Source organism: Pelmatolapia mariae, linkage group LG8 (assembly GCF_036321145.2).
Source record: "Pelmatolapia mariae isolate MD_Pm_ZW linkage group LG8, Pm_UMD_F_2, whole genome shotgun sequence".
NCBI classification, from domain to species: Eukaryota; Metazoa; Chordata; class Actinopteri; order Cichliformes; family Cichlidae; genus Pelmatolapia; species Pelmatolapia mariae.
This window is the reverse complement of record NC_086234.1, coordinates 5350582-5367871: the sequence shown is the minus strand read 5'-3', so window position 1 is coordinate 5367871 and position 17290 is coordinate 5350582. Positions and strand designations below refer to the sequence as shown.

Sequence of the window (17290 nt, the reverse complement as noted above, 5' to 3'; positions counted from 1 at the left end):
ACAAACCTCTCTCACTTTGCCGTAAATCACATCAAACATTGATACTGTGTCTGCATCCTCTGGATCTTTCCACGAAATTGGAAAACCGTCGACATCCAGCTGCGACATGGTCATCTCGACCCTGTTTAGCGGCTCTTGTCCGGTGTGTTGTCCGTTACCATCGCAACACGCTCCTACAGCATACGTTTGACGTCAGTACATACGTAGGCACAGATACGTGTACGTAGTCATTAATTACTAGAGTCTGTTCGCTTATTAATACACTTTATTTGTCCCAAGCTTCCCGTTAGAGCAGCCAAAATATGACCCTGAATTTGAAAAAGAAAAAAACAACAACAAAAAACTGAAGGAAATGGATGTAAACAAAAATGTCGACAAAATAAAATAAAAAGTTAAAATGTTGCTTATGTTTCTTAAGTGCTCACATTAATTAACATGCAATGTTTTAAATAAGCATAAACATAAATGAAAATATACATAGGGTAGAATAAAATAATAAAGAAAATTAATAAAACAAGTGAAAATGTGAGCAAAATATTTTAAAAATCGTACAAAAATAGCTCAACATGTGAATTAAAGCTAAATAAAAGTAAATAAAAATGTTTTACTAAAATAAGGCAAATGCCAGACAACAGTCAAATGTCTCAGTGTAACAGACTAAAGTGTGGACTCTGCAGACATTAAACTGTTATTTCCTGTAAGCTTCCTTTTGACAGCAGAGCTGAGTCTGTGAGCTCCCCTCCACCATAGTTTCCAGCGTTTAGATGTGTGTACATTTAAAAAGCTGTTATTTTATGATTTTACATTCAACAGCTCTTATTTGTTAATTAGAGTGAAAAACATAAGTGACAAAGTGTAATTTTCTTTATCTCAAAATGTTTTAGTACAATGAATAACTAATTTATTTGTAAAAAAACAAAAACAAAAAAAAAACAACTTGCAGAATCAAAACGTTGATCCATGCAATAATTTTGAGGAACTGTGTTGTAATTTTGCATCTGTAAGTTATTTTCTTCTCTCTCATTTTAATCTGTAAACTATTAGACTAAGGAGCTTGGAAAGAAAAGCGTCTGCACTTCTTTAAGTTTCTTGAAGACGTTTCATCTCTCATCCCAGAAGCTTCTTCAGTTCTAAGAGCAACTGGTGGAAAGTCTCAGATGGGCGTGTCCCGTAAGAGGGTCATGGGCCCCCAAGTTATTCGTACAACATAACTTATATCTCTAAAGAAAAGCATACTTAATTATATGCACGCATTAATTTTTAGATAACTTTAGGCATAAGTCAGAGGCTACACAGACTGCTGTTCTAGCCCACTGCCGCCAGGTGATGATAATTTAACATTAACTGAGTGTTATGCGCAGTTCGTGAGCAGCAGTGAAGCTCGCGAGCAGGAAAGGCACGAGTTGATGAAATCCACTCTAAACCATAATTTTACTTTTTATTTTTTATTGTATTTTCTTTTCTTTATATAAGCACCAGCCAACCAAAAAACACAGCTCTTTACTGTGTTAGAAATTAAATATTTAATTTTATCATCTGAGCTGATCTACTCATTATTCACTGAATATGAGGATCTTTCACTTCACAGACAAAATAATATTAATTATTATTATTATTATCAGTAAAATATTCTCCACATATTCTCAGCCTTGTGAATATTCTGGCATAAGGATCCAAATTATAGCTGAGGTGCGGAAATAAGTAGGATCTGTGTGGAGGGTGTGTTTCCCTTTAAACGCTCCTGTGAGCAGCAGAGATCAGCAGACGTTGGAGGGGACGGTCGGCCTCGGCAGCTCGGACAGCCGTGCAGGATGGACCGATAAACAGCTCTGTTCGAAGCGATGTTCAGGTACCGACTTCATTATCTTTTATTTTATTTTATTTTTGTAGTGGAAAACCAGTGGAGGTGAAACACTGAGAGCAGCGTGTCGTCGGTTCGTTCGGCTCCTTTGCACACCCAGTTTTGACAGCTGAGTGCATCATCATCATCATCCTCATCATCATCTGCACGTTTTCAGCCGCCAAGCTTGGTGTCATCTCCAATCCTGTGTTATGTTTCCAATGCTAACCCGATTATTTAATTTGAGGTGGATTTTTTTAAATTGCTTTTCTTGTAGTGAAAATGTTTATTTTATCACCTTCGGCGGGCTGTGGTTGGCTCGACATATGGTCCGTGTTCAACAGGGTCATTTTTCTGAGTGAGGAATTGAGATCAGGTTATTTAAAGGTTAATATTTCACCCTGCAGTGATGTGGCCTGTTCAAACCACCCTTAGTTTGCACCTAAGCCTAATTAAATCGACAGACTTCATAAAAACTAAATGAAAAATAATAATCCCATTAATTTAGAAAACAGCGGCTCCAGTGTGTGCTGCTGTTCCCCGGCTGTAATTTCTCCTTCGAGCCGTGAGTGTTGGCTATAATATAAAGCTGAATTATTCAAAGGATGACAGAATACATTTTTGCATCCTGTGCTATAAAAAGTTAATAGGATTTCTGCTTGAATGGCCTTCAAGTTATTTTATTTTTATTTTTTTGCATCCCCTAGTTCAAGATTAGATTCTGTTATTTTACTCAAAATGTGAAATTTACTGTTAATTTGTTAGATTTAGTGGAATTAGTCCAGATGTTTCCCTCAGTTAAGCTAACCACCTGCTGGCCCAGATATGATATGGCCCAGACTTCACACTGCTCTAAACACTTCATTTCAGACAGTTATTTCCCTGCTCTTGGCTCTTTGATGTCAAAGAGAGCAGATGTCGCTAATATGGTAATCTTGGACACAGAAGCCCCACCCACCCACTCACCGGTCAACCTTTCTGTTTATGAGCGGCAGCCAATAAAAAGAAGGGTAGCTTAAAGCAGTGGTTTTGAATCTCAGGAGTGAGTCCCAGTGGTCGAGCACAGAGGAGTGATTAAAGATTAATTTGAGCTTTGATGCTCATTTAGCAGTTCCTGTTCCCTTATGTGGCAAATAAACTAGAAATGTAGACCCACTGTGGGAGCTATTACATCCATAGCACCAAAGAGAAGCTGTGCTACCCCTGTGAAAAATGTCAGGCTTCATACTATCACTGTGTTCTCTTGTCTGCATCGGGTATTCTTCATGTTCTAAGAGAAGGTGAGACAGAGTTGGAATTGGACTGGTACTTTCACTGATTTTGGCTATTGATTAACTTAGACCTCAGCAGATCTCACGAGAGCAAAACTATCCTCCAAAATCATTTGTCCAGTTCTTGCTGGATCTGCAGCCTAGTGTTCCCATTCGCTCCTGCTCACAACTGGTTTGGTGTTTGGGGATTTAAATTCCCCCTAAAATTGATCAATGAGGCTCCCGGTCCCATTGTTACCTCTGTGAACTGTGCTTTGCATTAACATCTAGGCTCATCGGGTGCTACACTGTTACACATGGGAGGCATTATACACAGCCTAAACAAGCCTGTGGAGTCTTATTTGGGCCAATCTATGATATATTTAATCATACGGAAGGCTCTACATGAAATTAAAAATGCTGTTTTTCAGGAGTGGTTGCTCTTATTATTTTTTTTTAAAGCCTGGAAAGCACATTTGAATGCTGTGTGCTCTGCAGTTGCCTCTGTGGGGTTTCTTGCAGTCTGTAGGGAGTCCTTTTGATGATTAACTCCCAGCTGTAGTTTGAATCATTGATTTGTGAGTCTAGTTCTCACTTGATGTTGTGTCTTTAGATGTTTGCTGCCTTGTTGGGGATTGAGAGAGCTTTAAGGCTTAGAAGAACGACTATGAGAAGAAAATGGGTTTTTCTCAAATGTTTATACTTCATCTGTTAACCTTTCGTCTTTTGTAGGATTGTCTTTATCCCACTGAAATCACGCTTGTTTCCCGATTCCCTCCTGTGTAGATTTTTTTGCCATGGAAATGGATATGATACCGAAATTCTCCTCAAAAGACGAGGAAATCGACTTCTGGAAGGCTCTTTCCCTCAAGTACAAGAAAAGGTATGTACAATACACACTGTGCAGGCTCTGTTTCTCCTTCAGTAACATCAGTGCCTCAGCCCTTTGGAAACACTTAGTTAAATAATAATGCAGGTATAGCTTTGTATTTTTTACTCATAATCAACAAATCTCATGAAAAGATTGTCTGGTGAAGTCCAGCCTAGTTTTTCCATCTTCTTCTGCTCTCTGCTAATTCAGCGTTTGGGGCTTTAACTTCTCTTTGGTCAAGAGTTACTTGTGGTAGAAGATGCATTGACAGGAGGAAAAATGCACTAAACTTAATCTTTTAACTGTAGGTACATTTGGTTATTTTGCACCTTGACGCCCAAGTACCATCACCAGCATGGCGATGCTGTACAGTATAATGTATATAATTCATAATTCTTTAAAATTTTAAAATGACAAACTTAATTGGTAATATTACACGTTTAGTTAATATGATTGATTAGAGTGTTATTGTTAAAAGTAAAACAATGAGCATTAAACTTCAGTTTACAGTTGATTAGCACTGGTTATTTTATCTTTATACATACACCTTTATATCTCAGAAGGCAGAACAGGTCGTCTACCAGTCAGTAGGCCAGGGGTTTGATCCCCGGCTCCTCTAGTCTGTGTTTTGAAGGATCTCTGGGCAAGGGACTGAACGCCGAGTTACCCCTGACACATCCATCAGAGTGTGAGTGTGTTAAAATTAGGCTGAAAGCACTTAAGTATAGAAAAAAGCTCTTGCATAAATGTGATTGTGTCAAGTGTAATGCAGTCATTAGCTGAAATCCTACTACTTCTTACTTGTGCTGCAACCTTTAACCTATGTAAATGATCTCTGTGCAGCTATTTCTGAACTGAGAGACGTCTTTGTTAACGACATTTGAATCACAAGATCTGATGGTAACCAGTCAGCTCTTTGTGTCTGTGGGAGAAATGCTTTATCTGCTATCTGTCAGTTAGACTTTCAATTAGCAGCCGCTGTTGGCATCTCCGGTGACACTTGTGAGACAAGCAGTGAAATCTTCCTTCTCAATTTCTTCCCAAAGCGGCAGCTCATATTTCACATTAAACATAAAAGGCTCCCACGTCTCTTTGTCCCATCTTTGAATGATTTTTCTGTGCAGATTCTCACTGTTGGCATCATTCATCGTGTAAAGATCGCTGCATTTTTATGAAACCTCGTTCTGTGCTCTATATGCCGCTTGATTAAGATCAGCTGATTGAAATGTCAACAATAGGTGCTACAGGAAACAAGCTCAGTCCTACGCCTGATTATGTAAGACAATGGGCTTCCTTCAGAGTGGAGGCCATGTTTATTTGGGTCATATAAGTGAAGGACAGTTCCCAGTTTGTGTCTCTGAGGTGCATTGTATTATTCTGTGTAGCTGTTCACAAAGCCCAGCAGTGCTGTCCTGTGCACTACGTAGCAAATGATTCTGCACCACTGTACAGCGATAACACAGAGGACCTCGGGTTTGAACTTTGAATGAGCAAAACAATATGATATGAGTGCGTTTGGCCCACAAAGGGTTCCCTTGTCACGCTGTCTGGTTTTGAATGTAGGGAAAGAGGAGGCACCAGTGTGCAAATGTGTGACAGCCAACCTTTTCAGAGCGAAACCAGTTCAAAGCCCGGCCTGGCTCGACATTACCGCGATGGCTTTGAAAACAAATGGATGCCTTGGCTCGGTGCCACCCCGAGCACTTCAGCTCCCATGATGCCATTTTTAGACAGCTGTGTGTGTGTCGTGTATCCATCTCTCTGTGACCACGTTAGCAGACACTTATATAATCAGCACTTTGTGGTAAAGCTGGTCCAGGATCATGTGGCTCGTTGTATGTTTTGAAGGTTACATCGGAGAGTCGGAGACGCACTTCTTGGTTAAAACACAAATTTCAGTTTGACCTCACTGCCAGCATGTCAGTTGGCACAGTAGTGTCAGCTGTTTTTACTAGACAAGATCGACTGCAGCGGCCTGTAAAGCTGTAAAGATGGTAAATCATTGACTGTTACAGACTCGCAAGGTATGGTAATAAATTAGCAACAGCTTCAACAGTGACGTCAATTCCAAGCATACCAGGGTTTGTTGCCATTTGTTTCGTTGGCATTTGTGGATTCTTCTTGTCCGCCTGCTTTTTAAAGATTGACTATATTAAAAACATCCTCAACTTCTTGTAACAACCCTCAAGCTATATGGTGACAATCTTTGCATTTTTACAGCACAATCGAGGACCATGTCACAAAGAGAAGGTGATAACTAAGTGACTCAGAGATCATCAAAAACATTTCAGATCCATGGGCTGAAAGCTCTTCAGATCTTAATCTGATTGAGCGTCTCTGGTAAATTATGTTGTGTTAGATTACATAAAAAATTGACTTGACAAGCAAGAGTTTCTGTACTTGGATGGATGGGCTTCAGTCTTGTTCTCAACCCTTGTCTCATAAACATAAAGACTGTGTGCAGGACGAGTAAAAACTGCCCCAGTTAAAAAGTCTTGAAGACAAAAGCTGAATCTGAGATTTCAGAAAAGGAGCAAAGTACAGGGAATAAATCAGTTTTTATAGTGACGCTATAGTTCGGGTGTGTGGATGTGGGGTAAAGTGGTCACTATTTGCAGAAGTAAATTTTGCACAAAAGCAACTGTTTGTTAGTCTTTAAATATTAATTCCTTAGTTAATATTTTATAGCAGTTCATCTCTTAGGAGAAATTAAAGGGTTAAAACCCTTAAAACACCCCCTTTACAAAGTAGGTGACACAAATTGCATTCGAGTTTGGGGAATTGTATCTGGGTCAGATCTCGAGTGCCCAGAGGAGATGCAACGGTGATAAAAATAAAACCATATCCAGCTGTAAAGTTTGATGAATGCACCCACCAGCCGTGTCTCCCAGGCTTGCACGGCTACCTCTTTCTGTCTCGACTTGTCGTCTAATGGCTTTCTGTGTGTCTGCCCACAGCTGTGAGGAGGCTCAGGAGGAGCTGCTGGAGTTTCAGGAGGGGAGCAGGGAGCTGGAGGCTGAGCTGGAAGCACAGCTCGGCCATGCCGAGCATCGAATGAAGGACCTGCAGTCTGAGAACAACAGACTCAAGAATGAGGTTGAAACTCTCAAGGTAACTGCTGCTACAGCCTGTGGAAAGCTGACCATAGACTCTATAAAAGATGGACATGACTTCCAACGTAGATATTTTGAGGCATCATAATGTGATTTTTACTAATCAGTGGGTGGCAATGTATGGGCTACATCCATTATTTTGTGTCAAACTAAAGCCCTGGGGGCCTAATCTGGCACAGCAGTGTATTTTTTTATTTTTTTTGGGCGGGGGGGGTTGCAATCTGTAAGCTTTGGTGCAGCGCTACCAATTTCACCGCACCAACCCATCAGGAAATGCACAATTTCCCCTTGTAATCATGTCCAATGTGACCGACCACACTTCAGCAATATACACATGACACCACGTAATTAATATCTATATAGAGTAACTGCTTTATCTGATAGGTCGTTGTGCTCACCGTGAGGCCTGCATGCTAGAATACACAATACGTAAACTGGCACCATTAATCAATCTTTCAGAGAAATATTTACTTAGAGTCTGAACCTGCAAACAAATGAAGCTGTTCAGTCAGGAAGCTGACTACTTTCGCACTTTGGCAAACCGTCCTACCGTTTGTGGTTTATGGACATTTCCGCTGTCGCACAATAATTCTAGCATAAATTCCAATATGTAGAACGGTTTGGCACTGAATTTTGTGTTGTGCGCATGTGCAGAAACGGGTAGGATGGTTTGTCAGGTAGGATGGATTCCCAGAACACCTGGCAGTTTAGCATAGCTTAGCATGCTAAAGCTAGCTATCAACCAGCACCTCTAAACCTTTTTCTTAATCTAGTTTATTTATTTAAACCATAAATGGTCATGTTCTAAGTTAATTTAGTCATCATGAATGTTTTTAATGGGTTAGATTTCAGAGCTGAGAATCAGGTGATCAACATGTCGGTGCCACTCCGTGCCACCATGTGGTCAGGAAAAATCCTTGTGAGCTTTTGGTGCCATTTTCTGGCATTTTATGAACAAGCTGATTTTAATTGGTTAATTAAAAACCTGACAGAATAATTGCTACTGAGCCATAATGGCTTGTTTTAACAATCTAACTGTATCTCATTAAGCTTCTCAGATTTATGTGGTAAACCTAAAGAAGACCTTCACTGTGACTGTGACTTTCTCTCTCACTCTGCATTTATGATGAAGCCAGCATTATGTATATATGTTTCTAATATTAACAAGACATTTGGCAAGTGTCTTCATGCGTATCCTTGAAATAAATATGAGGGCTTTTTTTTTCGTCGCCATCTATCATCTCCTGCCCTTGAGTGTAGTCTCCTGGGAGTGAAGAGAAGTGGGCCTGTAACAGCTGCTGCTCCTGTAGAAGCGCTTGCTTTGTCTTTGTGGTTTATGTAAGAGATTGCGGGAATATGGCGATCACACATGGCCGATGTCTTGCAGAATAAATGTTTATTGGCTGCCTTCTCAAAGAACAACACCTCTTATTTTTGTGGCTCTGCCTTTGTTGGATTTCTAGCTGTAACGTTATCCTGTAGTTTACTGGCCTCCATGAAAACTGAGTACAGTCCTGGAGATGAGATGTTTTAAAGTGCAATCTAAATGGTAATCTCGCTGCAGTGGGTATCTGAGGTATATCTTTCCAATCTCACCACCTGTTCTGCCCTAATCTGGCTGTATACTGATGCAGCTGATCTGTGCGACTCTCATAAATAATGCATCGGATCGTGTCTCGTTGTTATTCTCGCTCCATAATTACCAAATCCAAGTGGCTCATTTCTGAGTCCGTGTTTCAAGCCGGGTGAGTCGAACCACCTGCAGGGAAAACATGTTTGTGCCAAGGTGTCTGACAGGTTTCACTTTCAGCAGCGCTGACTTCACACCTTTGCTTTTTGGAGGAAATGCAGCACTGGTGAGATGTTGGCGCAACACTGGGGCATGTCTTCACGGTTCTAATTTTACTACACACTGCACCATAGCTTTGTATCTTAACAAAGCTTTAAAGGAAACATTTCCAAAACAGGATGTAGAAATAGAATTTTTCCTAAAACATGAAAAGGACACAAAACAGAACCCTTATAAAATAACACGGGTACAAAGAAAATGGCCTAGGACTGACTAACAAACCACAAAGATAAACGACACAAAACTAACTGAATAAAGTTGTGAATATTTATCGTAGACTGTAAGAAAAGATGTCGGTGCCACGATGCCACCCAGTGATGATTGAAATCCCTGACTCTTTGAGCGTGTTGGTGTTTGAAGCAGGAGTGGGAAGCAGTTTCGAGCGTGAGAGCACACGCTCATTGGCTAAAAACCTTTAATGGACAAGTCAACAAACATATCCTGGATAATCCTCCTCTTTCCTTGCGTCCATCCATTTTCTACAGATTATCTCAAAGCAAATTGGTCCTGGGTGAGGGGCCAAGTACGTTTTTTAGAAATGCACATTTATCAAACTCTTTATGGTGAACTAAAAGCATTCATAATGCATCACATCTCAGAAAATATACTAACATTCTAAAAACGATTGATTAAGAAAGCCGTCCTTTACAGATGTTCATGAAACATAACCTAATCTTAAGTGTTATTTTCTGATTTGTGAGTAATATTCTCGTGCTGTGTTTGTGCATGTAGACTGCTGCACAAATCAGAGCTTCAGATTTATCTCAGCGTTTGTGCTTTTAAACTCTGTTAATTGGACATGCTGAACGAGACCAAGCAGAGGACTGTCTGGCCTTTCTGTGGCTGGCTGCAGCTCAGTCATTACTTTATGAGCAGATGTAGGTCAGACACGCAGACAGGCCCGGTGGTGTTTATCATGCCAATTGTCTCAGAGCTGGTGGATAAATGGGTCACACTTCACAACTGCTGCTTTTTTTTTTTTCTTTTTTTTTTTTTTTTTTAATGGAAAGGGAAAATGAATGGAGCACTGAAAAATGTATGGCGGCGTGCTTTGGGAGCTGTTCAATCATGTGTTTAAATGCATGCAGTCAGATGTTCAGTACATGTTGTCTGCCCTCCTCCTCAGGAGAAGCTGGAGCAGCAGTACTCTCAGAGCTACAAGCAGATCTCCATGCTGGAGGACGACCTCGGCCAAACGCGCAGCATCAAGGAGCAGCTTCACAAATACGTCAGAGAGCTCGAGCAGTCCAACGATGATCTGGAAAGAGCCAAAAGGTCTGTTTGGACTCTTAATACTTACTAAATAAATAAAACAGTCTGAAAGTTTCCTTTGTGCACTGCTCTTTGCAGCTTCACCCTTTACCGTTAGATGTGATATATTATTATCATATACTGTACTTAAAAGATGGATGTAACTATCACGATATGACTTAACTTTCAGGATACCACAATGATGTTGTTGTGATTTTTGTTTTATTTTGTTTTGGGGTTTTTTGTTTTGTTTTGTTTTTTTAGCTGGAGTTACCACATTTGGAGAAGAGGGTGGAGTTAGAAAACGATGTTAGCAAGCTGTACCAGAGATAGATTACTGCTATGACTCATGCTCATCAAAACTGAAGCGCACATGACTGGGTGGTCTAGTAGTGCACGTAAATGCACAGTAATCTGTATTATTTGCCCGATATTTTCATTAAAGGTGCATAAACACCACAAACATGGTCAAATGGTTCAGTTCGGCATAGCCAAGAAAATGACTCTTTCAGCGCCAGCCTCCAGTGGCCTTCAGAGGAACTGCAGCTGTAGCTACTTCACATTGGCTTCATTTGTTTTCAGCCTCTGAAAGTTTCAACTTGATTTTTAAGATTTAGCTTTGTTGCTGGGATCATGTAGAATATTCCGCATAATAAACAAATGATGCCACCTTAAGTAAGTGCAAACACATTTCTATTTCTTACCTACTTTGTGATGTTGGTTACATTTTTATAAAAAATTGCAAGAGATAAAATTCTAGGATCTCATTGCAATTAACAAATGGCTTCAAGTCAATTGATTGCTGGACAGAGCTGGATTAAAATCAATAGATAAGCCTCAGATATTGATTACTTACTCATTATTATTCAAGCACTAGTGTCTGCAGAGAACATGCCTCTGAGGTTATTTGCACATAATTAATGAAGTCTTTTTTTCTTTCTTTTTTAAAATATTTCTTCTAGAGCAACTATCGTGTCTCTTGAGAACTTCGAGCAGCGTCTGAACCAGGCCATTGAGAGGAATGCCTTCCTGGAGAGCGAGCTGGATGAGAAGGAGTCGCTGCTGGTCTCGGTGCAAAGATTAAAGGATGAAGCCAGAGGTGATTACTCACTCATGAACTCACCATCAGCGAGCTCATTAATGTGCAGCTGCTGCAGTCTTTCTCCTCTGAAGGTTAAAATCTGGGTTTTCCTATATTTTTGTTACAATTATCTTTTCTTTTTTAAAAGATTTGCGGCAGGAGCTTGCCGTGCGAGAGAGGCAGGCAGACGTAACCAGGATGTCCGCTCCGAGTTCACCCACACAGGACAACGTGAAGATGGACACGGCTGTGCAGGCCTCCCTCTCCTTGCCGGCTACCCCACTGAGCAAAGGTCTGGACAACGCCTTTGCCAACCAAACAGGTAGCTGCAAAACATCTTCCCGGGAAGGCATTTTGCCTTTTTTCCCTCAACATGCAAGTACAGACATGTAGCTCTTTATTTAAATGTTGTGCTACGTGTATATTTGCATGCAGAAAACATTTATTTCTGTAATGACCCAGGTGTATAATCAGTTCTTGTGCAGTTAAAGTGCAGCAAAGACCCCATGAAAACCTTTTAATATATTTTGGCTCAATTATAAAAATATAGCAGATTAGCAGTTGATTTTAATGTCTTTAATTTAATAAATATTCATAATTAAGTGTCTGAAATCTGCCAAGAGGTTATTAAACAGGGGGAACTAATTGCTTAAAAAGGGTAATGATTTTGAACTCTGTGAAAGATTTAATAAAATAAAAATTGGAGGAATAAATTGGTTTCTTTACTTTTTTCTAAGTAGTGCTATCAAATGGCTATGGCAGTAACTCACCTCTGACCCCCTCGGCCAGAATATCAGCCCTCAACATTGTCAGTGATTTGCTCCGGAAAGTTGGGGTGAGTCTTTCATCCTTCCTGTTTCTGGTTCTCGTTTCCACCTCTGGCTTCATGTCGGAAGTCCTCTATCTTTCCTCTTCATCTTTTGTGTCCTCACAGGCTCTCGAGTCGAAGCTCGCCGCCTGCAGGAACTTTGCCAAAGACCAGAAAGCTCGGAAGGTGTTCGCTCTCGACAACAGCAACGCGCTGAATGCAAACTACTCCCAAGCGCTCCATACGTCATATTTTGATAAAGCGTGAGTGAAAGCACATTCAGTCTGTAGTTTTATTGCTCATTACTGTCACATGTAAGTGTGGACAGCATGGTTGTATTGTTGCGTAAATAAGGACGAGTATCTGAGATGGTGTGCATTTGTTTTTCCCCCCCAGCAGGACTGAGATGGTCATATTCCCTGCATTAATTTGGGGTAATTGTAGCTCCTTCACCTGTTATGCGAGTGTGTAGAGGGCCATGCATGCTGCCGCTGCTCTTTAACAAGCTTCTTTTCCCATCTCGTAGAAATAAGTGTGGGCTAGATAACCATTTAGTGGTGGTGGCGTGGTGCTGCTGGAATAATCTCTCAACTCTAAAGTGACCTGATTCATGTTTTTCTTGTCTATACTAGTATAAAGTGTTTGTTTTCAGCTCCAGATCTAACCAGTAATGCTATTAACAAAGTCAGTTTTTTGCCATACCTTTTTATTTGTTTTAATTTATGGCTGGAAGTCCCTCAGGAGATGATTCACGAGAGAATCTTTGGTTAAATCTTCAGTCGGATTGAATTTATTTAGGGCGCTAACACCACCCACATGGATGTGTACATATTTAAGCATTTAATTTACAACAAACATAAAATGAAAACCAACATCCTGATGAAGATGGGAAATATAGCCACAAGTGGCTCACGAATCTTATTAGTAAGCAGTACCTAATATGAGCTAATAGACATGGCTCATCCTGGAGAATTTCCAGGTCTGCTACAGAACACATCCTGCAGTTTCCCAAGAGAAAATGACCTCTCAAAGGATGAGTAAATTACAAACACAGTGACTGATTTAGTATAATTAAAATAGGCTGGTTTCTTTCTGTATTTGTATTATTGTCAGGAAAGCAGGTGAAAAGCATGCAAGGTAGTGTAGTGTCACCACAACAACAACTGGAGTACACGGAGTCTCGATCATCCTCTGAGATCTACATTTCTGGAGTTGTGGTGTGTTTTGGAGCAACAGTTGAGATCCGTGGCAGAAATAAATATGACACTGGGCACAGAAATACCTGCTAATAGGATCCAGGTGTTGGTTTATTGTTGTATATGATGACAACGGTTTTGTTCAGCTTGAATTTTTTTGCTCTACATGCTTGTTGCCAACAGAGCCTTACTTGTGGCGACTGGCAGCGAGAGGAAGTGTAGTGTTTCTGCTGTGCGAGAGAAATATAAATAGGCAGAGTATGTGTGCACAACAAGGGCATTGTCTGGGTGACTTAAGTGCAGGGAGGTCTTATGAAGAGTACAATCACATTCAGCCATTTTATTAAGAAATGACTTTATACTTCAATAAATGAAGTTCCAAGAAATCACCGGAGCTGCAATAAAAGTCATTTTGTTTCAAGATCTATTTAAAAATGACAAGTAAAAAGTGTCAGGTGGTATAATTGACAATACATCGTAGTTAGGGTTGTAGACTTATTTTTTATTTTTTTGGCCTAATTCAGACAAACTTTTGTAACTTTATTCAGACTCTTCGTGGAAAAACTTTGTGTAACGTTGATGCAGAAATGTGCTTTTCCGTCGACACAGGAACTTGGATACACAGAAACACCAGTTTGATACCAGTAAAGAAAACTTCCACAAAATGCCCAGCCCAGTCTTGAAAATGTACTTTCACTGGCACTCCTCCAAAGCTCATATTTCTGTGCTTTTCAAACTCATACCACACAGAGGATGCCTTTCATGCCCCAACTGTGACCCACAAAAGAACGCGGTGAAACCAGTTGGATGACTGTGGGTGACTCTCCTGCTTCCTTCCCAGTTTCTGCGTTAAACTTTTATTTTTAGCAGCACATGCCTGTGTTTGCTAATAGTGCCTCATGTCTGCTATGCAGCTGTTGTCCTGTGTGAGATGAAGGGCGTTTGATAATGAGGACAGAGCCACCTCCCGCTGTGCCGGTCGGTGCTTCAACCTGTGTTGGCAGTTTTTGATAAAGTAAAACCGACCGAAGCTTTGAAGCAATCTGATCTCATTTTCCCTTATTTATCTACTGTATTATAGATACATTTTTACTTGAATACAGTAGTTTAGTAAGTATATACTTAAGTCTCTTATACTGATTTATAGCTCCATATTTTTAGTCTTGGACTCTACTAGAGTAGAAAATAATTTGTCTTTATTTTATACCGAGTATTGATGCAGCGTGTCTGTTCATTCTGTCTCAAACAAGCTTTCATTTCTTTATTTATTTGACATCTTCTCCCTTTGGGGCCACCATAACTTTGAGCCAATTTTCTTCTAATTGTGTGCATCTTAAAAACAGCTGTCGGGAGGAAATTATAGGTGGATGGGTATATAACAGGTAGATGTAGAGAAATCTTAATCATGTGTTTTAGAGCTACATTAAATATTTGTACTGGGATGAGAGATACTGCTATTATTATTTACATTTCTACCAAATTTATAAATATATTTGTATTTATGTTAGTTGTAGCACCTGACATAGAAAGTGTGCCAGCCGACATATGTCATGAATTTAGCTGTTTTTATCCATATTTAAGTGAAAGCTAAAAACCTTTTCAGCCAACCAGGTGGCCCTTTGATTATTGATGATTATTACTTTTATGTTTATGATTGAGAACATACAGATTATTGGACACATTTATATCGACTATCTCAGCTGCTTTTAAAAATATATTTGATCTATCTTTATTTATTTTCATGACTGATCATTTTTATTATATCTGATTCCTGACTTTCATGATCTGGCACCAATGGGCTTCCATACTGACCACCTTGTTTGCATTCAAATTAAACGGCTTTAACTGTGTGGAGGCTTTGATCGGTGGCTGGTAACGGGTGGATTTGTGTATCTGCTTCCGGGGACCTTTTGTTTCAAAAGTCTGTTTTCTTACAGCAGGACCGTGAACGGACTCGAAGCTGGTACCCGGATGGCCATCACCGCGCCTCCCGCCGCCTCCTCCCCTGGTTTAGTGCCCCTGGCTTTGTGACGTCAACATGAAACGCAACAGGAAGAGAAGGCGCAAAAAGAGGGAACACGAAAGGCTAATACTGTAAAACTTGCTGTTACTGTGGCTCATCTCCTCGTCTTCCCGCGCTGCCTCTCTCTCTGTCTGTCCTCACTTGTGCTTCGTTTGCTGTAAAATAGGGATCCTGTCTGTATATGATGTGTTACTGTATCCACTGTTTGCTCACAGTTTGTAAAGCCCCCCTCTGCTTTTGATTCCTCGAGGATCTCCCCTGACATGTGAGGTGGTTTCAAAGAATAGCATATCATCTGGAAAGGGAAATATTATGCAATTAGTCTTGGAAATGATGATGAGATGCTCCAAATGTTGCTTTTTTGTTTTTAAATCTAAGCAGCCTTTTCACTGATCTTTAACTTCAATTACTTCAGTTAAACCACTGCTGAACCCTCTAATTATAAAAATCAGTAGGTTTATTGGATGCAGATGTCCTAAATAACTGTGTGCCATGTGGCCTGTGACTCCATCAATTATTGAGGTTTCCAAGAGCCTTTCCGGTTTTAAGCATCATCCCTGGCGTCTAGGTAGTGATTTTTGGGTGATTCTGGCTTTTGGCGTCATCCTCGTGCGCTTGTATTTGACTTCTTATTTAGTTCCACAAAGTCGGGGAGTTTTTCAGTGAGCCAAACACACCATGTAACTTCTGAACCGTGTGACATGACGTGTACAGTATTGGTCATATTGATCGTTATTGACAGGCAGCCAGTTAAAGTAGTGCTGTCATAGTGTTCGGACCAGTTAACCAGCATTCTTACAGCCTGTAGTCGAAACGTTTTATCCACATTTTGTTCTTTGAGTTGATGCACAAACTTTTCTCAGTTGCAAGTGAAACACTTTGACCTTGTTTTGTTTTTTTTTGTTTTTTCCTCCATTTTTTTTTCATTCGAGTGCAATATTGCCTGTTTGTGGGTTTAATTTATTTTAAATTTCTTTTATAGCATGTTTCAATAAAAGATGTAATTATACCACACTGATTATGTTTTACTTGGTTCTTGAAGTTATTCTCAAGGCAAAGACTCCTTTTCATTCTCTTCTCAAATATTAATGTTTTGCTGTTTTTCTGTTGTATCAGTTTAGAAATTAGAATACGGTGAGCTTTCCATATTAGTGTTGTTTTGGTAGTCCAGGAAAAAAAACAAGAAAACTGAAGATGTTATTTAAATCAGATTTGACTGAATCTATAAGTCAGGAAAAACACCCATACCCAGTTCTCAAATGTGTTGATGCTGTCAAATTATATTTTTATGTCAGTCTAAAAAGATTGTAGAAGACTTGAAAACTGGAAATTATTTCTCTGGATAAAAATAAATAAATAAAAAATAATAAAATAAAATTGTTCCACTACTAGAAATACTCTAAGAAGATACTTACATATATCTATACTAATGAACTTCAGATAAAATATACAAGTAACCACTGTGATGTCGCAGGTTTCGTAGCCACGCCCTGAATCTTACCCTGCTTTATTCTACTAGTACATGCCCGTGCTACAATAGTGATTTGGTCCGTCTCTGCTTAATCTCTCAGGGAAAAGTTTAAAAAAAAACAAAAAAAAAAACCCCGAATAAATAAGAAATAGGTTGTAGATATTTTATGCTGAAAATGTTTCATTTTGGCCTCTTGCTATGTGGCTGCCAGGCAATGCGATGGCTTTATAATATAAGATTCATTTAGTGTTTTTATTATTCAACTTATGTGGCTGAAAGTTAATTTTCATGTCATGAAATTAAAATTCTACAATGCTTTTAAAATGTGTGACAAGTGCGTAAAGGCTAAAAATAGGTCCTTTTAGCTGGTTACTAGGTTGTTCCTAGGAAACATGATGATGACATAACATCTGATGTAGATAAGAACCTGTGGACAGCTGTGGCTTAGCAGGTAGTGTAGGTTGTCTGCTAATTAGAAGGTCATTGGTTCAAACCCCTTGGCTGTGTGTTAAAGTGTTCTCGAATAGCAGAACTCTG

General features: G+C 39.7%; 1 protein-coding gene across 6 annotated transcripts; it reads left to right on the top strand.

Moving 5' to 3' along the window:
- The first annotated feature begins 1749 nt into the window (after nt 1–1749).
- ndel1a (nudE neurodevelopment protein 1-like 1a) lies at nt 1750–16297 on the top strand. 6 transcript variants are annotated; one of them, XM_063482558.1, is made up of 9 exons: nt 1750–1849; nt 3877–3973; nt 6919–7072; nt 10050–10198; nt 11137–11273; nt 11404–11577; nt 11996–12090; nt 12190–12326; nt 15200–16297. In XM_063482558.1, exons 2-9 carry the CDS (start codon nt 3888–3890, stop codon nt 15288–15290), a joined length of 1023 nt encoding a protein of 340 aa, XP_063338628.1. In that variant the 5' UTR covers nt 1750–1849; nt 3877–3887; the 3' UTR covers nt 15291–16297. The 6 variants fall into 6 exon arrangements, with proteins under 6 accessions (XP_063338628.1, XP_063338627.1, XP_063338625.1 ...); XM_063482557.1 differs by having other exon boundaries at nt 11993–12090; XM_063482555.1 differs by having other exon boundaries at nt 15197–16296.
- Nucleotides 16298–17290: the final 993 nt, after the last annotated feature.

What these genes read in the sequence shown, in the direction of transcription:
- ndel1a (XM_063482554.1), top strand. Translation starts at nt 3,888, where the DNA reads ATGGAAATGGATATGATACCGAAATTCTCCTCAAAAGACGAGGAAATC. An exon ending in TCCCTCAAGTACAAGAAAAG is followed by an intron (nt 3,974 to 6,918) that starts GTATGTACAATA and finishes GTCTGCCCACAG; the next exon opens with CTGTGAGGAGGCTCAGGAGG. An exon ending in ATTAAAGGATGAAGCCAGAG is followed by an intron (nt 11,274 to 11,403) that starts GTGATTACTCAC and finishes CTTTTTTAAAAG; the next exon opens with ATTTGCGGCAGGAGCTTGCC.